The 21,172-nt window shown below is 40.2% G+C and overlaps 1 protein-coding gene across 2 annotated transcripts in view; it reads left to right on the top strand.

Moving 5' to 3' along the window:
• The window catches only part of cacna2d2a (calcium channel, voltage-dependent, alpha 2/delta subunit 2a), a 340,749-nt gene that overhangs the window by 241,738 nt on the left and 77,839 nt on the right, over nucleotides 1-21,172 (top strand). For both annotated transcript variants that reach the window (XM_017708409.2, XM_017708410.2), the window contains exons 7-8: nucleotides 9,308-9,439; nucleotides 10,082-10,139. In XM_017708409.2, the coding sequence (XP_017563898.1) occupies nucleotides 9,308-9,439; nucleotides 10,082-10,139 (190 nt within the window). The remainder of the gene's footprint in view (nucleotides 1-9,307; nucleotides 9,440-10,081; nucleotides 10,140-21,172) is intronic.

Here is a 21,172-nt window from a genome sequence, read left to right as displayed (position 1 = left end):
ATGCAAATAAATCTTTAATGCAGGCCGTGACAGGCTCTTCTTCTATATTTCTCCTCTAAACAAATAAGAAAAAATAAATCAAGTAGCTTGTGTGTGGTCAACAACATCATGTAATGAACTTTAATATTAAGGATGGCACACTGACAGTTCAGTCATCAGCCGTATCAGATACGGAGACCCAAAGCAGCTCATCACATGGAAGACAGCAGCAACCATGTGCTTTTTCAAATACACACAGTTTTAGCGTTTTTATCAGTCCACATTCAGATACTGGGTTTTAAGAAATCTCAGTGAACTAAAGTTCTGCTTTTTATGGACGGTAGGCTAAAGACTGGAGAAAAAAAAATGTCCAAGCTAGTCTGAGTGCATTCACAACCCTGATAACAGTGTAGTTTAGCCAAGCATTTTAGACCAGCAGTTTTAGATTCCCTGCTGAATGTGCTGCTTCTCATTTCTGACTGCTTGTTTAATCAGATATTAACATCTCACCATGCTGAGTTTCTGACAAACATCGGCACACCGTCCGCTGAGGAGAAAAGACCTTGTTTGGAAGACGAGAAGACGAGCAGTGTACATTGTCTCGCACACTCACGCATGACAGTCACGCTATCCACCAAGCTGGATCTTACGTGTCATACAGGAAAGTTTTTAGATGACATTAAAGTGAGTTGTTTTGATTGTTTTTATTTTTGTCAAGCTGCCTAATCAATAACATGCTTTGTTGCCAATTGTTTTACTTGATGCTATACATCATGTTGTTGCACCCTAAAACCAACATGAGTAGGAATACATTTGAAAACATTTCATAACGCAGAACGGTAGATGTTTGTGTCTTATGTGTAACCCGTTCAGATGAGTCAGTGAGTTTACAGGGCTAGTAAGGCAAGTTGGTGTTGGATGCTGATGAGGATCTTCTGCGCTGTCTTTTCTCCTCAGCAGACGATGTGCCAGTATGTTTGTCAGAGAAATATATTTTCACTAATAAACTGTGAATTGTGTTCTCTGGAGTGATGGAGCTCCAGAACTGATCATCCAGAATCAGTACCTGACCTCACTAATGCTCTTGTGGCTGAAAGCAATCAGAGCCTCACAGCAATGTTCCAACATGTAGTCTAAAGCCTTCTCAGAGGAGTAGATGCTGTTACTGTAGCAAAGGGGGACAAACTGCCCTTCATTTCAGAAGAAACACTGGATGAGCAGGCATCTACAAACTTTTGGACATATAATGTATCATAATAATAACAATATAATTTTGCTCCTAATTACAATAAACACCATGCGTTAAACAGAGAATAGATGTTCGGTCCGATATATGACCGATGGTTGTTACGAGGGTGTACGTGATGTGCATATTGATACATTTATCACAGTGAGGGTCTCCTGGTCTCTCCTACTGTCCTTGCCCCCAGCCTACGTAGGACACCATGGTCAGAGGACACACAGCTTAAGCTGATAAGAGTTCCTGAATCTAATCTGTATCCAGTGATGTCCAGGATAGGTCAAGCACTAAGACACACCTACTCATAAAGGGTAGGGTGACGGTGGAAAAATAAGGAACCTACAATTGGAATTGATCCTGGTATGAAAAGTGCTCTATAAATAAAGATATTGTTACTACTGACCAACATGAATACGAATGCCTGTACTCTGGGTTAGAAAGACTGCCAGCAAGACTCTGTTTTAACATTCCTACTTGAGCAGGTTTTTAGCTCAATTTAAAACACTGTTAGTATTTCTAGCTCTTTTCCTCTGTAACGGCACTTTTTTATCCTAATTTAACTTTTTTATTAGATTTTTAATTATCCTAATTTAATTTCTAATTAGATTTTTAATTGATTGAATTTCTCTTTTAAATCTATTGTTTTAATCATATTTTTAATTTCTTGTCTCCTGCACTTTGAATGGCAGTAGTGTATGAAAAGTGCTGTATAAATAAACCTACCTTGGCTTGAGAGGGTTAAGCTCTTAAAATTCTAGGCTTATTGCATATGATGACTTATTATTTAGTAAATACAACTAGATGTGTGTAATAAAACTTTGCACCTGCTGATGGTTCCTGGCCATTTTAGCGCTCAATATCATTAAATCTCTCTTAATTATTATTTCTGTATTACGCCGGACCGGAGAAAACAATATTGTACCATAAAATAAGTATAAAATAAGCATAAAATAAGTAAATAAAAGTATTTTTCTCTCCATTGTGTCCATTGAATGAGATATCTGTGCTAAATTCCATGCTACTGTGTGCTGTTGTGAGTGAATGGTTAGACTTCTGCCTCTGACTGTATAGAAGTAGCAAGTCTTTGGTGCTAGTATTGAATTGAAAATCAGACCAGTATCATTGTTGTATTGAACAAGTCTCAAATGCCCTTCATTGATAATGAAATTTGATTTCATTAGGTATCTTTTATTGCCTGGGCCTACCGCCGGCCTAGGCCTCCTCTGCAGCGCCTCCTCTGCAGCGCATTCACTTGCATTTCCAAATGAACAATTGTCCGTTTTCTCTGCTGCAGATGCCGCTTCTCTCTGCGCTCTTGCTGACTGCTTGCAGGCCGGGCCTAATTGAAAACCATGAGTGAAATTGATAATGATCATTTATTTAGTGGGTTCAGACGGCTGTGGAGGGGAGAAAAGTCCGGCGTGAGTGGGCAGCTCTCGCCCCGTCTTATCTAACCCCGCTGCCTCACCAATTAAATCAGAGGAGAACTGAGGAACTTCTTTCACTCGAAGTCCCCTTCTGTCTCCCTCGTTCTCTCTCTCTCTCTCTCTCTCTCTCTCTCTCTCTCTCCTCTTCTGTTTCTTTTCTAATCAGCTGCCCATTACCAGCCTGATTACACTCACTGACGCACGCATGTGGCTATTAAATAATAACTAGCAGTCAGAGTCCCAGCCAGTGATGAGAGTGGACTCTTGAGCTGTAGACGTAATGAGAGAGAGAGAGAGAAATGTAAACAGTGCAAACATATAAGGGAGTGGTAGCAATTAGAGACACATGCATGAAGAAGCAATATTATGGATGTTGGTGAAACTTGATTCATCAAGCTTTTGTATGCTCACTGAAAGCAATACGATATGATAAAATCATCTCTACTAAAATTAAAAATTGTATATTTTTAGCACCATTTTAGACTGATTTATACACCAGTGAGGAAGCATGTATACATATCTTCCCGTGTTGAAGTAGTCACTCTAAAAAATAATCCAATACAAATGATTAATTACTCTCTCAAACTGTAATGGAATTACTTTACTCATTACTTCCTGGAAAAGGTAGTATCATTACTCATTGCTTTACATTGGCTGTTTACATGCAAAGATTTTTGACAATATATTCCGATTATAGATTAAGACTGAGGTGTTTATGTTCTCACAGAGTGAGATGAGCAGCAGTGAGCAGTGCTTGTGTTTTTAACTGTTTTAAAATGATGTCAGACTCAGGAAAACGTCCTTCACATGTCCTTATTAAAGAAGGCCAAGAGGAAGACGTCGTGCTCTGAGATACATAAGCTGGACGTCCGTCCAACCAACGTCTTTTAAAGATCAGAGCATAAACTTTGTGTCCTCTGCAGACCAGTTTCTGCTCCGCCATGTTGAACAGTATAAACTTTCGCAGTGAGGCGAAGCACATGCAGAACATACTTCAACTTTCCGATAGGGAATGTAATCAGATACAGGTGTTTATACGGTTATTATTCTTCTGTTTAACGGATTATTTACAGGATTACCCACGTCGCTCGATTTTTCTAGAAATTGTTTTCCTAATGGCCTCAGTTGGACTAGAGTATTCCGATGGAGATGTTTACATGTACATTTTCTATTCCGTTTGGCCTATTAGATTATTAAACGTGTAAACGTAAACGTGGCTAGTGTTACTCCTTAAATCTCAAATCTGTACCAACCAGAATGTACCCAGAGGTCATTCTCCATACTTTAACTAGAAAGAAATAGTCCAGCACGATAAATATTGTTAAAAAGTCATGGAACTCTTTCTGCCTTTAGCCTGAACAGGACACAGCCAGTTATACTGATTAAAATGAAGGAGAGCTCATGATAATTGTAGTTGATAACTAAGAAACTAGCCGTTAGAAACAGTTCAGACAAGTTGCTGTGAAAATCTAGTTTGGCTAGGTTGTGTCTCTTTTTTCAGCACGTAAACATTAAAACAAGGACATTCCTAACACGGCTGCGTGGCGACGTCACCAGCAGAAACTGGTGAGCGGAAATGGAGCCTGTTGCATTGAGTTTGTTGTGTTTTCATTTCTTCACAGAAATGGAGATGTTCATATGTACATATAGTACGATAAACTACATGCATACAAATACTTCTGAATGCCTTCATTAATCAGTCATATACACGTTATAAGGTAACAAGGATGAATTCAAGTATGCGAACAGCTTACATTTTAAAACGAGCTCTGCTCCAATGGCTTTGTTTTCTTCTTTTCCTTTGCCTCGTTTATGCGCAGAACTGTTTGTAACCGAAGGTTCATCACTCAGAATGTAGGCTGCATTTCTAGGCTGGAAACGAGGGGTCCTTCACTTTGGAGAGGCCTTCTATGATGCAGCTGCTGAGAAATGCAGCCTACCTCAGCTGCAGCCTAAGCTTTAAAATGCAGCTAATATGCACATAATAAGTACAAAAAAACAATAAATAGACAATAAACACAGAATAAATTGGAGATACAGAAGTGCACTGTTGCATAGACAGTATGCATACATATATGCCACTCTCAGTTTTGTCCAGTGTGTACATTATGTTTAAATGCTCAGTGAGCAGTGTTGTAAATATTTATTTAGGTGTTCAGTCCAAGTGTAAGAAGTCAGCCAGTGGTCTTTTCACGCTTATATGAGACACTTGTAACAGAAATCAATGGGCACTTGCTTAAGCAGGTGCCCATTGACTTCTATTGAAAGTGAGTTTTGAGTAAATAGGTTTTCTGTTCTATTTTAAAAACAGGAAAACGTGTTGCAGTGGTTGTCTGTGGTAATTGACCACATGCTACAGATGCAGCACATAGAGATTATGTTGAAAAATGGTGGAGTATTCCTTTAACAGTGCCAGCATAAAAGGGAGGGGAGACAGAATGTTAGCAATTAGAGACACATGAAGAAGCAATAATGTAGAGAGAGAGAGAGAGAGAGAGAGAGAGAGAGAGAGAGTGCTAGTTGGCACAGAGCTGAACAGGAGCACTTGAGAGACTGCCGAAAGGCTCAGTGTGGGGAGGATGCTGAGAAAGGCAAAAGACATGCTAGTTGTACAGCTGCCAGAAGAGAGAGAGATGATGATGTACATATACAGTAAGTAGGACATGGCGAGAAAGGGGGATGGGCTAAAACATGCGCTGGCAGGACGTCTCCAGCTTCTTGTCTGTATGTATGTGAGATGTAGGTAGCTGGTTGAGGCTGTTCCAGGGTGACACAGGGCAGTGAAGCAGGCCGGAGTGGACAGAGACACGGCCGCAGATATGACTGAGCATAATACACAGAGACACACAGGCAGGAGAGAGAAGAGAGGAGAAGAGACAGCAGGAGCGAGAGAGACGCGCTCGCAGGTAGAACACTGCAGCGAGAGCTGGAGAACAGAAGAGACAGCTCGCTGAAGAATTAGGAAAAAGAACAAAGAAATCTCTGGATGGTTTTTCACTCTTAAATGGATTTACTTTTAGCTTGCAACACATTTTGTTCTTGCTACCATGTTGGTATTATCATCCGTAGGCATGATTTAAAACGACCTCTAATTATCACTCTCAGCTTTCTGTTCCATTTGAAGGGCAATTCCACCAGTTTTTTTAATTTATTGGTAAGAGGTAAAGAAAGTCAGAGTCGATTGATGTGAAATGCGTCATTTTAGAGAAACTAAGAATTGTTCACAGTGGTGGTGATAGGAACCAGACGTCCGAAGAGTGTAGTGCCCCTAAAAGCTCCCTCACATTTGTCTCCTCACAAGTTATTACATGAAATAGTTAAGAGTACGCTGTCTGATGCCTGTAATATGTTTTGGTATAAATGATATATTTTGTCATATTTGAATATGTTTACTGGATGTTTTGGATTATTAATTAAAATAGTTTTGCACTGTATACTTCACAACCCCTGGTTCCTGTCACCACCACTGCAAAAATAAAGCTCCAACCCCATTTCTTATTTTCACCCCTACCCCTTGTTTTCGAGTGTCATCTTCCCCCTTAGAACTCACAAGGGGTAGTGGCTGAAGTCTTCCCCTATGAAATTGTCATATTTCTTTGGTTGCTTGTTTTTTCTTTTTCTCATAACACTCTGTTTGGAGGGAGCCTCTGAAAAACCTCTGTTTGGAGGGCCATGTAGCCCTAACACTTCACCCTACCCTTCCATATAAAAAAAAAAATCAGGACACCCTACCCCTAGATGTGGATGCGCAAAACTGAGGGGTAAGGGCTAAGTGATAGGGGCGAGGGGTGAAATGGAATTGGGCCAAAGAGCTGTTCGATTTTGAGTTATTGAAAATAATTTAGTGGAATTCCCCTTTAAATATAATTACATTCTTATGCTAGTAATTACTGAGTTAGTTACATAGTGAATTACGTTTCCATTCTGTATTGACAGGTATGACAATGTAGGTCAACTTGGGTTGAAAATAAATATGGATGGACTTCTCCTTCAAAACAGAGTGATGGCAGTGACAAATGTGTTTACATTTAGTCTGTTCACCTCTTTCTTTCTCTCTCTCTCTTTCTTTCCTGCTCTCTAATAGTAACGTTTGGTTTCACAAAGCAGTTGTGAATAGGATAATTATGGTTGTGAACACAGTGGGGATTAAAGTGCTTTGTATACTGGCTCCTTTGTATCATTGGGTGCTCAACCTTTTGACGATCCTTTTTACAAAAGTACAGGCTGGCCACGCAGTGACCATAGCTTTTAGCCAGATTTTGCTGCATTTTATATGACAGAGTGAGAATACTAAAGCATTTATCTTTGTTTAAATTACGAGCCCTTTTTCTTTTCTCCAATCAGCAGCAATACACAGCAGCGAATGCATATGTGGTCCATTTTTAACAAAGGGACTGAAAACCCATTTGTGTCTATGCTGTTATATAGATCTAGATTTGAAAGATCACAAAGGACCTATCTGGATGTCATTAGGTGTCATTTTAGCTGTCCCATCCTTTCAAAGGCTATTTCTCATCTCTCACGCAGCCGCACATGCCACCTTGCTCAAGGTCACATCTGATATCACCCCAGACGCTGTGGGCTTGATGCTGTTCTCTCACGTTTTCTGAAGAGTTGTAAGCGTCTGAGTTCAAATTTCCATTTTTATGGCCCTCTGATGCCTGGTGTCTGCTTTCGTCCCTTATCAGGAAGATCTACCTTTCATACTATTACTTGTTTGCTGCTATGTTTGAGGGAAGACGAAGATAGAGGTGAATTGGAAGTTCTGGTCATTTCTCACTGAATAAACAACCGCAGCTCAGCTGAAATACTTGATGCAGATTGCGTGGTTATATTTCCTTCCAATCATCACTTATTTCATGGGTTAAAATCTCATTGTGAGGCACGACAAAAATGTAGGTATGTTGAAGACTTTGCAGTTTCCCTTCAAATCAGGCGAAAGAACAGTATTAAATTTATGTGAACTTACTATCACTGGTTAGTTATTGTCGCTGTCCAATGAAAAGCAAGTATTTCCAAAATATGAACTTTACAGGAGAAGGCAAAAACGCTGTTACCCTTTAATGTATGTCAATATACAGAGATTTTGTTCCAAGGGATTTTAGAGCATTTCTATTGGTCCTTACATCAAGGAATTTTCTACAATGTAAAGGAAGAGTAGAAAAATCAACAAACATGGAGATACATGGTTTTCATTGGACAGTGACGTTATGCTTCATTGTGGATGATAATAACAATAATAATAATAATAATCAGCTGCTTTGAATCCCACATGTGTGAACAGTAAGACCTGAGCAGAATAAGCACTGATACCCCATGGATAACATTCACAGCCTGTAAACACAGTGGCAACATGACAAGTAACCTGAATGTTGAACATATTGCAAGTTCAAGGAGCCAGCTGCTCCCACCATTTGCTAGAGAAAGGGAAATTCCACCAACTTTACAAAATTGCTGCTTATTTCAATGGTTGAAAAGTCAACGAAATTATTCAGAGTGACATAATGTGAAATGGTTCATTGTAGAGAAACAGAGAAACTTAGGTTTCTTTACAGTGGTGGAGATAGGAACCAGGGGTCACAATGTCTACAACACAGATATAGCCATTTTATTTACAGTCCAAAATCACCAGAGAGCATACATGTGAGTTGTTATATGTCATGTTGATTATGGTAAGTGCTTAATTATTTTCTTTGAAGACTAGTGTAGCCTGTACCTCTCCACTATGGCTTTCCTGTCCCTCTCCACTATGGCTTTCAGGTCATACTTAACTGTCATAGAACTGTCAGAAACAATTCAGTTTCAGGCAGCAGGCAACATATTTTGTGTAATAGCTTTCTCTGAGAGAGGTCTTGGAAGCATTAAATACTTCAGATGTCTGGTTCCTATCAACACCAGTAAATTTCTCTAGAAACTCAATTTCACATCAAACCACTAAGGACATTTTTATGATATGGACCCTTTAAGGAAGAAATAAAGTCTTTTTTTTACACCCTTTTATGCTTTTGAAATAAGAGTTTGATATAGTTTATAAACAAAATTTCAAAACGTATTGTGCACTCCCTAGCCCCTAGAATCCATATATAATTAACAGCCCTATTTGAATTTATTTCGGTGATGTCACAAAAACCAGCACATTAATATATCTGTGCCTATTCAGCCTATAAGGCCCATGTGTCAAACACAAGGCCTGTGGGCCAAATCCGGCCCATGACACAGTCCTGTCGGCCTGTGAAATTGTTATTATTTTAATTTTCTATTCTTATCAACCCGTTTCACCCCGAGATGCACTACAGTCCCCAGCATGCACTGCAGCACAGTGTCCGTTCTGATCTTAAAAGCAATGTTTCAGCTTCAACTGAATATAATATAGAGGTGCAATATAGAGCATCCACTCAGATTAGAGCTCTTTTACATACATTAGTCTTAAAGGTGTGGTAACAAAAACAGAATTACACTTAAAACCACAAAGGAAAAATTAAAATATGAGAAAAATTGCTGGCATGGGCTTTATAACAGATGAGTTATGCATAATTTTGAAAAAAACAAAGGAATTTTCCTTTTAAAATGCACTGGGTGTTAGTTGTCATCACTATGGGGATGATGTCTTTGAAAGCTTTGACTCATGCTCTCTCTCTCTCTCTCTCTCTCTCTCTCTCAGCTCCTACGATTCTGAATGAGCTGAACTGGACTCAAGCTCTGGAGCGAGTGTTTATAGATAACAGTCGAGAAGACCCCTCCCTTCGCTGGCAGGTGTTCGGAAGTGCCACTGGTGTCACTAGATATTACCCAGGTAAGCCCTAATAGGCTCATGTCAGAAACAATGAGCATATTACTGCATGCTGAAACAGCTATACAGCGACCTGTCCAATATCCTAATACCCCATATAGATTCAGCGCTGCTGAATAAGCAACTCCAGCAGCCAGGAAAAAATAATTAATCCACACTTATGGCTTAGTGACAGGATGAATCAATCACTGTAATGTCTCAATATATTTCTCTTTGAAAATCTATTGAGTTTGCATCAATAGCCCATATCAAAATCAACTTTTAATTAATCACTGTTGTTTTGTCTGATACAGTATAAATCTTCACTTATCACGGTTATATCTTTTTTATTGTTTCATATATTTACCCCAACGATCTTTACGTTATGAGGACATTTCATGACAAATGGGGCAATAGAAGTTATTTGAAATGTCTTTAAATGGAATTTTGTTCTGTTAACGTACATCAGTGTTTTTCTGCTTCCATGAAGTTATCTTTCTGGGGAGATGTGAAGTTGTGTTATGACAGTGAAAGTATAATTAAACCGTTATCCTGATTAATCATCATTTATTTGGTACAGTCTTCAGTTTAATGCCTTGGTAGGCTAGAATAGAGCGGATAGAGGTCTTCCTCACGATTTCTCTCTCTTTCTGTCTCCCTCTCCAGCTACTCCGTGGAGGGCGCCCAACAAGATTGACCTGTACGATGTGAGGAGACGACCTTGGTGAGTCCAGCTTCCTCTCAGCTGGTTGAGGAAAGAGTCCATTTAGTCTGACTTTGATCTCATTGTTTCCTGTGAGTCCCTAGTGGCCTTTTCTGCTAAGGGCAAGCAAGCATGTGAAGTTCAAATTAAGTCAGACAGCTGCAGCTTACAGTTCGTCCCAGGCTCCAGTCAATACGTGTCAGGGGTGTCCACAGGGGCCGGCCCTGTCCCAATTTGCTTTTCATGCCCCCTTGCCCTCTGGACTACAAATCGGATTGAGCCATGTGGAAGGCTTTCATGTAAACAGAGTGCGTGGAAAAGGAGGAAGAGGCCCACTTTGTGTACAAAGTTGCCAGCAGTTTTATTCCTGTTCCCCAAAAAGGAGCATGTGGTACGGAAGGAATTAGCACAGTCCTAAACGGTGTCCTGTGGCTATGTAGCAGAGCGAGCAAATGAGGAGGAAAAAGAAGAGCTGATACTGAAAAACACCTTGTGCTAGCGTGTTAGCATGTTTGCCGGTTGTAAGAGGAGTCCACGGCCTGCTGAGCTAGCGTCTCCCAGAGCAGGGAGAGTGCTGGCGAAGTGCTAACGAGGCTCCTCTGTGACAGGGTAATTAAGTTCGCACTCAACGAGGCTGTCCCCTGCATGCTCACGCCGAAAAAAAGAATCCCCAGATACATCTAAAAGGCTGTTAACCTGAGGCCAAACAACAATAGTTAGCTCGCTAGCTTGTCAATGTGAAAGTGTGACTGACGGGTTAAACAGAGGAGGCTGCGTGTGTTGTCTTGGCTTCGTGTTCTACATTCAAACACGCAGTTTGCAAGCAAGGAGTTCCAGGAAAGGACAGAGTCGGTGATGAATGAGCTTAAAAAAGGCTTCTTTGGAGCCACTGAAGTTCCACAAAGAACATTTCAAGAACCTTATCTCCATTCGCTAAGCACATTTAATTCCGCTTAAACTTTAGGTGTTGTATCAAAGGGCAGTTCCACCAACTTTTCACAATTGCTGCTTAATTCGGTGGTTGAGATGTGAAATGATTTATTGTAGAGAAACAGAGACACTCAGATTTCTCTAAAGAGGTGCTGATAGGAACCAGGGGTCACCATGTCTACAATACAAATTTAGCCATTTTATTTACCAAAAAAAATTTTTTAAAGACTATTGCAGCTTTCAACACTCTGCATGTATCCACTGTGGCTTTCAGGTCATACTTAACTGTCTTAAAACTATCATAATTCAGTTTCAGGCATCAGGCAACATATTTATAACTGTTGTGTAATAGCTTTCAGTAGAAAGGTTCTTATGCTCTCTGCACTCTTCATTCAACCACCTGTTGTGCTCTCATCAACCATGTTTCTTTTATTACCTCTCAAAAGGGGTTCTTTGGAGAAGTTCTTTTTAACGGTTAGATGTCTCAAAAAATTGTATAACGCAGTTGTCAGAACAAAACCTTGTATCTCCAAAATGATTTCTTTACTTTGAATGTAAGTCAATGGAACCAGACTTTTCCCCAAGTCATTTTGAGTCGTTTGTTTTGGTTCATTCATCATGGAACTGGAAAAAAACTGAAAAACGACAAAAAATGGAGATACGAGGTTTTGTTCCGACAGCAGCAATAATTAAATAGTTAAGATGTAAACAAAGTCATTCAGAGTGGTCTGATGCAAAATGCATGATTCTAGTTAAACTCTGAGTCAGAATTGTTCACAGTGGCGGTGATAGGAACCAGACATCTGAAGAAGTTAATGCCTCGAAAAGTTCCCTCACACAAAACTGTAACCTAGAATAGAACAAATGTGCTGCTGGATGCCTGAGACATTAAAGCTAGATGTAAGATGTTGTTAAGCAAAATATATATATATTTTTTTTTACCCCTTTTTTTACCATTACAAAACATCTGTGTATGTACAATGGCTGCTTTGGATAGTAGATAAAATGGCTATATTTGTGTTGTGCACATTGCGATCCCTGGTTCCAATCACCACCACGTTAAAGACATTTGAATCAGTAAATTTCTTTACAATGAACTATTTCACATGTAAACACTCTGAATGACTGTTTACATCTCAATGAAAGACTCATTAAGAAATTTTGAAAATTTTGTGGATTTCCCCTTTGGAAGAACCACTTTTGTGACTGAGATGTGCAAGTGTGCAAAAGAAGGTTATATTCTAGTTATACAGTCTGCACCATGTAGTCTCATATAGTGTGTGTGTGTGTGTGTGTGTACGCACAGTGTTTTTTCTGTCTGAACTTGAGTTATTTTTTCGGCCTGCTCTATGCCCGCTGTTCGTAGACCCCCTTTCCCCTTCAAGTGCTCCTTTAAGACTGTTGCTTAGCAACCTGTGCCCAGCTGTGCTGATTGGCAGGGCCGTGGCAGGGGGGAGGCAGGATGTGTCAGGTCAAGTCTGTGTGATTATGGGCCAGCACGCTGTCTATGTGCGTTACACTCTCCGCTTGGCTCCACCAATCCCATGTCTCAGATGACAAGACCGCCGCTCTGGTAAGCCAACCATAGGGCAGATAGGACAGTGACAGACTGACTGCGGAGAGTGAAGTAACAGTCTGACAGCACAGGCGTTGTCATATTCAGACATGCTAACATGCATCAGGAAAGGCTGACCTGAAAATGCAGCTTATAGACTTTAACAGCCTAGGAATAATAGTAGGGCTATCACTGTCATATTAGTGATCGAGTAATCAAACGATTATTTTAAAATTTTAAAAAACGAAAATTTTTAAAAATGAACAATAACAAATTATACAGAGCCATTAAAGTTCCACGATCCAAGATATTTCAATAGACAGTAGTCAGCAAGAAAGGTTTTAGATGTAAAGGATATAAATCTAAAATATATATAAATAGTCATTTGCAAAAGTTTGGGCATCTCTGGTCAAATGTTTCTGAGCTGGGTTTAGCAAATTCGGTGAAAGACTGTGCAAAAGTTATGGCACATTTTACAGTTGTTTTATTTCTTTCCAATATTGTAAAGCAAATCAATAGAAATGAGTAGAAATTGTGTGCTAAAATTAAAAATATCATATTTATACTACACATAATACACATAATAACTGCTGCAGGATTTTAGAAGCTTTACACTCTTCAAGCGTCTGGTTCCTATCACCACCACTGTAAACAGTTCAGAGTTTGTAAGTTTCTTCGTGACAGAGCATTTCACATCAAACCACTCTGAATGACGTTCCAGCTTAAGCATTGGTTTGAAAAATTGGAGTTATTCCCCTTTAAAAGACAGTAAAGTCCAGAGGGAGCAGAGCTTTGCCTGTTTTTGCATCTGTTTCTTTGCGTTCGTTGCTGTGTCAGGGAAAGAGACGGGAGCTGAATGATTAGCTAGCTGTAACACTCCACCTTCACCCGTCTGATCTAACTCTCAGCTCTGACCAGGAAAATTAATGGGCCAGTCAACAGTCTTAATTGTCTGCAATTGCTCTGAAGTTAATTATTAACATGCCTCCGTTATGTGCTGGTTATCGAAAGAGGGCAGGAAGGAGTGATGTTGTGATGGAAAGGAACGAGTGAGAGAGAGAGAGAGAGTGATTGCTTGAAGATGGAAAGAAGTGAGGATTTAGGGCTGAGAGAATGGGGGATTTAAAGGTGGATATAGGGAGAGAGGGAATCTGAAGGAGGAATACAGACAGAGCTCCTATTAGCATGCGGGTTCAACCCAGCATAGCGGCCCAAAAGCAGATATTGATTTTTTGGGAAAAGTCAATCTGGTTCCTCAGTAAATATTATGGCAGCTGCTCACAGCCACCGAGAGCACGGCTGCAGAAATGTCACAGGCTGAAACAGAACGGAGCCGAGGGCTGTGCTTTACCTGTCCTCGGCCTCCACGTCTCCTCTAAAGGGCAAAAGCCAGAGACGATACCCTCCAGCCAGAAACCGGTGGTTAGATGTACCCTGCCGTGATTTGGAGCGAGTTTGTCTGAGACCCGTTCTATGGGATAAATACCATAATGCACAGTATCTACAGTGTCATTCAGCATCACTGCTGCTCTTATGAAAAAATGAGCTATGAAAAATTGTCTTGTTTATCCACTTCATCTTATGCTGCAAGTGTGAAAGAAAGACACATGCCACATGTAGAAATTACTATAAATGAAATGAAATGTATTGTTTTATTGTAATTTTAACCTGAACTCTCATATGGCCACCTATGACTCAGTTGTGGGGGGGGATAGGGAACCGGCCCGAAGTCGACAGTACATGCCTGAGGTGCCCTTGAGCAAGGCACCTAACCCCCCCACCTGCTCCCCTGGCCCTGCAGATAGGGCTGCCCACATATGAAAGTATGTAGAAATATATATTATGTACATTTATAAAAATAATTAAATAATGAATTGTCAACAGTGTAGAAAACCTCATTCCTCAAAAAGAGAAGGAGAGGGAAGAAATATTTTGTCCCTGTTTAAATAAAAAATTGTTTTTGGCAATTTCAGTTTTATGAATAATTTGAGTACTTCAGCTGCTCTTTACATAGTATGACAACCTCCGGATGTTTGGAGGAATAGAAATACTCCAAATTGCTTGGAATAAAATCTCTTAACATCAACTTACATTGACAGTAAAAAACTTATTTGCCCTCTGCTATAAATTTGCTGTTTAGGCGATATTTGTTTTTCTTGGGTGGTGTTATTGTTGAGGTTGTCGGTGAACAGGCAGTGGTCAAATCCAGAGACATCAAAAAACAAAGACAGACAAACAAAACAAAACCAGTTCACCAGGTCCAAAGGGCAAAGACAAAAAAACAAAGTTCAATAATCCATAGAGAGGTCAGATACACACAGAAGGGCAAAAAAAATGCTCAGTCGTTCTCAGAAGAAGAAGCAACACCTCACAAAGAAACGAGTCTAAAAGCCCCGGGCTCTGTACTCTAACTGGTCATATAACAGGTGAACCAGATTAGTATACAGGTGACTGTAAACGATGATTATAGCACTGTGGAGGGTCAGCAGGTACATGATCTCCCAGAGGATTCTGGGAGATGAAGTTTATGAACGCATCAGAGCCAGATGGATGCATGACAGTCGACCATTTCTATTGATCAAACAATAGAAAGTGTGATGTGGAGCGAGGAGGCGGACGCATACGCTGAGATAAGCGTCTTTTATTGTGGGCAAATCCAGGGTCATAGTCGTAACGGTTCAGGTTCACGTAGCCAAGACGGAGAGAATACGGGTCAGACATGATAAACAGAAACACAGAACCTCAACCAAGAATCAGACAACAAACAAGATCCAAACATCTAAACACCATCTAAACAGTACAAACAGAGCAGCACAAGCAGAACAACAAACAACATTACAAAGACCAACACAGACCAAGGCAAACACAGGGCTTAAAAACACGAGGGCTAACAAGGGATCACAAGACACAGGTGGAAACACAGGTGGGAACACTCAGGGGTGGAGTAACCAAACAAGGGGCTGGACTAAAAACCAAAACAAAAACACGTGGGCTAAACCAAAACACAACATAAACACATGGACAGGACTGGGAGGGGCCAATCGGGACCAGAAAGGGCCACTTGCTTTTTTAAAATGGTGTATAAATAAAAAATAATAAAACTAATAAATTATCAATAATTAAAAATACAAACAGAAAATGTGTATTTTTTATGACAGTGACATGATGCATATAAAATATTAACATGTGTGCATTTACACATAGAGATACTGTGTAAGTTCATTTCATGTCCAGCATCAGAAAAAAGCGAAAACGTTTAACAGAATGTCGCACAGAAGCCTTAACAGCTTAAGTGCGTTCACTCTCTGCCTTGTGAGGAGACTCACTTTCAGTTTTTTAAAGAAATCTGCAGGGATATTTTCACACCTTCAAAGTTCAGTCTTAGAAGCTGGTTGATCATTTTCTGAAGTAAACACATTCAGTGATGTTGAGGTCTGGACTCTGGGGTGGTCAGTCCATTGTTCAGCTTCTTTGTTTTATGTCTCCGTCTCCCTTTCTCAGTGAGCTTCTTCTTCACAGTTACACGTCCTTTCAGACCCATAGTGCTGAGTTGTCTTCTCACAGTGGAAGGAGGGACAGAAACACCTGTGGATGTTTTCAGATCTGAAGCAGCTTGATTTTCTCCTCTCTCTCAAAGATCAAAGCTTTAAGTGCTGTTTATCTGATGGGGCAGTTTGGGGTTTACCAGGTCTTCCAGGTAACCCTGAATGATAACTTTACAGGAGAAGGAAATATCATACTTTACTTCCAATGTAAGTCAATGGAACCAGACATTTATCCAAGTAATTTTAGGCCATTTCTTTTGGTCCATTCTTCATGAAATTTTACACACAATGTAAAGGACAATGGGTATTTTCAAATGATGTCAAAAACTGAAAAACGACAGAAATGGAGATGGAGATCTCTTCAAAAACATCTCAAAAAATTAATAACTTGTATTTAATGGCTGGGTTGACTGTGAATTAAATAAATGGATGGTCTCTGACTTTTGCACAGTAATATATAAGTCCATCAATACAGTTTAATCTGTGGATAAAGTCCACCAAAGGACTAGCAAAAGATATTACTTTTCAATTTCAACAATGATCAGACAGTTCATATTTTAGGATTGATTAATGTAGCACTATATTTGACTGAGAGAGAGTGCACTAACACAAGCAAATGAAGTTTATGATGTATTATTAAAGAATGAGAACAGATGTTGAGCATATATTTTGAAACTTTAATGTTTTCTCCGTTATGGGAGCATGTTTGTTAGTCCGTGTGAAATATTCCAGCAGAGAGATGTGGTTGAGGCCTTGTGTTAAATTCCGATAGTGTTGTATATTTTACCAGAAATACAATCTATTTTCTTCTGTCTAATATTTATGAAAGGTAAACAGAGACCTCTGTGGTCATCCGCCAGCACAGATACGCACATCTCTGCATCACACCCTCTGAATAATCAACGGAAAAGTTGGATAAATAAAAGCGAGACAACATCTTTCTTCACCATGGCTGCCGTGCTCCACATCCGCCCATATTTTTAATCTTAATTCAATCTTTATTCAGCAGACGCCGCAGAGGAGGAGCAGAGAGCAGCAGTCCATAAAATAATAACCCCATCAGAACTGCAAACGTATGAGAGCACACGGACACGTATGATATCTCTCACGCGCACGCACGTGCTACGTAAACCGTCCTGAGCCAACCCCCTGCTGACCGGTCACACCTGCACATTTTTGTTCACAAATCAGCAGCTGCGTGACGTGTGTGTCATCAGAGAGTATCATTTCAGCGGATGAGCATCGATAATCGGCTCATTTCTAATTTGCTAATTTTAGTGGCACCTCGTCAGACGAGGAAAAGCACACAGGATCACAGAGAGAGAGAGAGAGAGAGAGAGAGAGAGAGAGAGAGAGAGGACATTATGATATTCAGATACAGAAATACAGAGAGAGAGTAGGAGAGGAGAGGGAGAGTGAGACAGATAGAGAAAGAGAGATAGCCAGAAAGAAAGTGAGAGAGAGAGAGAGTAGGAAAAAGAAACAAAGAAAAGAGGTAGAGAATTAGAGAGAGAGAGAGATAAAGAGAGGACATTATGGCATTCAGATCCAAAAATACTGAGACACACAGAGAGAGAAAGAAAGGCACATGGAGAGAGAGAGAGACAGAAAAGGGGTCAGAAACTGAGAAAAGAAAGAGAAAAAAGGGGAGAGAGATGAAATATATAGTGTGAGAGAGGGGGGTGCACTTAGATCCAGAAATACTGATAGAGAGAGATAAAAGAGTGGGGACAAAGAGAGAAGAAGAAAGAAAGAATGAGAGAGGGAAGAGAGAAAGAAAAAGAGATGCAAAGAAGCTGAAAGAGAAAATAAGAGATAAGAGAAAAATATAGTAGCTAAAAGGAGGAATAGGAAAATAGTGAATAAAAGAAAGAGAGAGAGATAGCCAGAAAGAAAGCGAGAGAGAGAAAATGAGAAACACAGAAAAGGGATAGAGAATTAGAAAGAGAGAAAAAACTAGAGAAGAAACTAAAAAGAGTGAAAAGGAGAGAAAGGAAAGTAGTGAATGAGTGAAAGAGAGTAAGACAGGGGAGGGAGAGTGAGAGATAGAGAGAATAAGAGAAAGGCAGAAAATATAGAGTTAGAGAGAGAGAGATCAACAAAATAGAGAGACAGAGAGAACGACAGAATTGAGGAAAGAGAATGAGACAGAAAGAGGAAGAGAGGAAGGCAGACAGGGAGAGAAAGAAGAATGAGATAAAGAGAGAGGGAAATAAGAGTGGGGTGATGGGGGATGAGTCGGAGGGCAGGAACACAATCTGCTGTGAATGTTCTCCTTTAGAGGAACTTTGATTTCTTTATTTTCCCTCTTTTTGTCCACGATGCCCCGCGACAGGAGTGTTGGGTGAAATGCAGCGTCTCAATTTAAGGAATGTAATACAGTCCAAGCAAAACAGGCCATGTTAGTGTCAGTCCTTGCTTTTCGCTGCTGAGGCGGGAGGGGTGTATTTTTTAGTGATGTGTTTGTTATCTCTGGAAATGCTGCAGTCTGTGGGCTGTCTAGCAAAAAAATAATAATGATTGCATACAGATACAGTGATTTCATTTAGTGAAACACTATTTGAGTGTGGCTGTTCTGGATGTAGATTGGTGTTGAATTCATGCACAGTGCTAATTCTGAGCTGAATAGGCTCCAATGGTCACTTGTGTAAAACATCTTAAATGATCTTTGGCCTTAAAGAGGAATTTTGGCAATTTTTCTAGTTCACAGTAAGTCAGTAAGTCACAGTGTGTTCTAAACCACAGTAAGAAGTCTGGGTGATGTTAATGAAGCCCTGGATGCAGTTGGAAGCAGATTGAAAGACGTTCTGGTATTTTTACAGAAACGGTTAGGGCTATTTGGGTGACTATTGAGTTCTAGTATTTGTTAGTAAAGTCAGCTTCAGTGATAAACTAAAGAAGCCCTCCACATGTCTGAAGTGCCCTTGAGCAAGGCACCTAACCCCCAACTGCTCCCCAGGCACTGTGGCTAGGGCTGCCCATGGCTCTGGGCAAGTGGGCTTACTGCCCCTTAGTGTGGGTGTGTTCACTAGTGTGTATGTGGATGTTTCACTGCACGGATGGGTTACAAAGTGGAGGCGTAATTTCCCCGTTTTGGGACTAATAAGGGTAAGTTAACTTTAACTTAACTATTAGAAGACATTCTGATCAGCTGGTAGAAAATTGGGTAAATTAGATTTTTCGCCAATCTGTTTCTTTGAGATGTTTTATGAAAGCAGTCACAGTTTTGTGAAGTTTGGATTGTATCTGCTGCCAGTAAAATAAACAGCACTCAATTAGTTCCACTAGCCTTAGTTTGGGCACTGTGAGCCTCATATTAAATGCAGGAGTTAATTTAATGGAGTTTACCAGCCCATGTTTATGGTCATCTTCCATTTAGGGCCATTTGTTGGCCATGATGCTTTCTTATCCTGTACCTCCTTAGAGCCCAAACCACATAAATCTGTCCTTGCATTAATACACCCAATATATGTGTGTGTTGTATGTCCTGCGGGTGCTGTCGCATGTGCTCCATCTCTGACCATGCATTGGATTTACGAAACGGCAGATGTTAATGATGACAGACACTTGCTAGTCAGGCTGGCTGAGCGTGCTTTAGCACTTGGGAGTATGTGTGTGTGTGTTTAGGGCTGGGTGTTGGAGTGTTTGTGTATGTGTGTGCTGTGGGGATCAAGGGAGTGGGATCGTGGTGGCACCAGCCAGGCCCATCTGTGCGTCACCTGGCCCGGGCGCTAGGGAGTCTGGGTAATGACTGGGAAGGAATGGCATCGCTGGGCCGGAGTGGAGGGGTAATTATGGAGTGGAATCCATGCAGAAACAGCACATCTGGATCTAGCAGGCGTGGAAGCACCGAGGTTGAGGACAAGCTCAGTTCTGCTCCATTCAGGCCAGGAAACAGGAGATGGGCCAGAGTGCAGGAAGGCCGTAGGCTATTTGGATTGGTCAGGGAGGGTCATTAGTTTAGTAGCCTCGTGCTAAGAATTTGGGGATGGACAATGATAACGAAATCAAATCAGCATTTTTTTTATTCAGATAAAAAATGATCTAAAACACATATTATTTGATGCATGTATTTATTTGGAAGAGCAGAATGTTAAAGTGACACTGGGTTAGTACTAATCCAAGTAGACAGTCCTGATCTACACGTTTTATAAGTGTTCATTTAGTAGTGGGTGTTATGGCCAAACATTTTTGTCATTGTGTGATTCAAATTTCCAATGGTTTCAGTATATACATATCAAATAAAACCATTGTAGGTGCTTAAATAAACCTATTGTTGTAGGTTAACAGTGGCTTATTATTATAGGATGTTCACTTTTTAATATAAAGCATTTTCAGTCACCAGCAAATCTGAAATATTTTTGTCAGCTCCTTAAAATCCCAGGCTAATTACATACTAAGACTTATTATTTAGTAACTACGTGGAATTCAGTGCAAACTGGTTGAGTTATTCTTTGGTTATAGAAGTGCATAATAAAACTTTAGGCACCCTGGCCATTTAAGGGGGGTTAACCAAGATAATAAAAAGCAAAACTGAACAGTGTATAGATAAACTTATGCCAGTACTACAATGTGAGTGACAACATATTGCACTAGCCCCGCAGGCCCGGCTCATACTGTGCAAAATAGTGTTTCGCATCTTAATTTCAGTCCGGCTGAAGTTGCACTGCTGCACCATTTAAGGCAGAACATGACATTCAAATAAACACCAACTTTCTTAAGTCATCCGTCTCATGCATGTGTCCCATATACACTACTGGAATTTGGAAAATATTCCAGAGTATCAGATGTCAGCATCTGCCCACAATTTCCATATCAGTGCATGCCTAGTAATAATGTGCCATAGGCTTATTGGCAGTGGGACAAAAAATATAAAATCACAATTCTTTTCACAATACCTGCATAACCAAAAGTGGTGGAACAAAATGTATTGGTAAAAAAAACTGGTTAGAACGTGCACAGCATCAAGACAGGACGACTATTGTCTCTTTTTCTGACTGACAAAAGACCGTTGTCCACTGTGT

Source organism: Pygocentrus nattereri, chromosome 26 (assembly GCF_015220715.1).
Source record: "Pygocentrus nattereri isolate fPygNat1 chromosome 26, fPygNat1.pri, whole genome shotgun sequence".
Lineage (NCBI taxonomy): Eukaryota > Metazoa > Chordata > Actinopteri > Characiformes > Serrasalmidae > Pygocentrus > Pygocentrus nattereri.
Note: the sequence above shows the minus strand (reverse complement) of the source record. Positions and strands in the feature narration are given on the sequence as shown.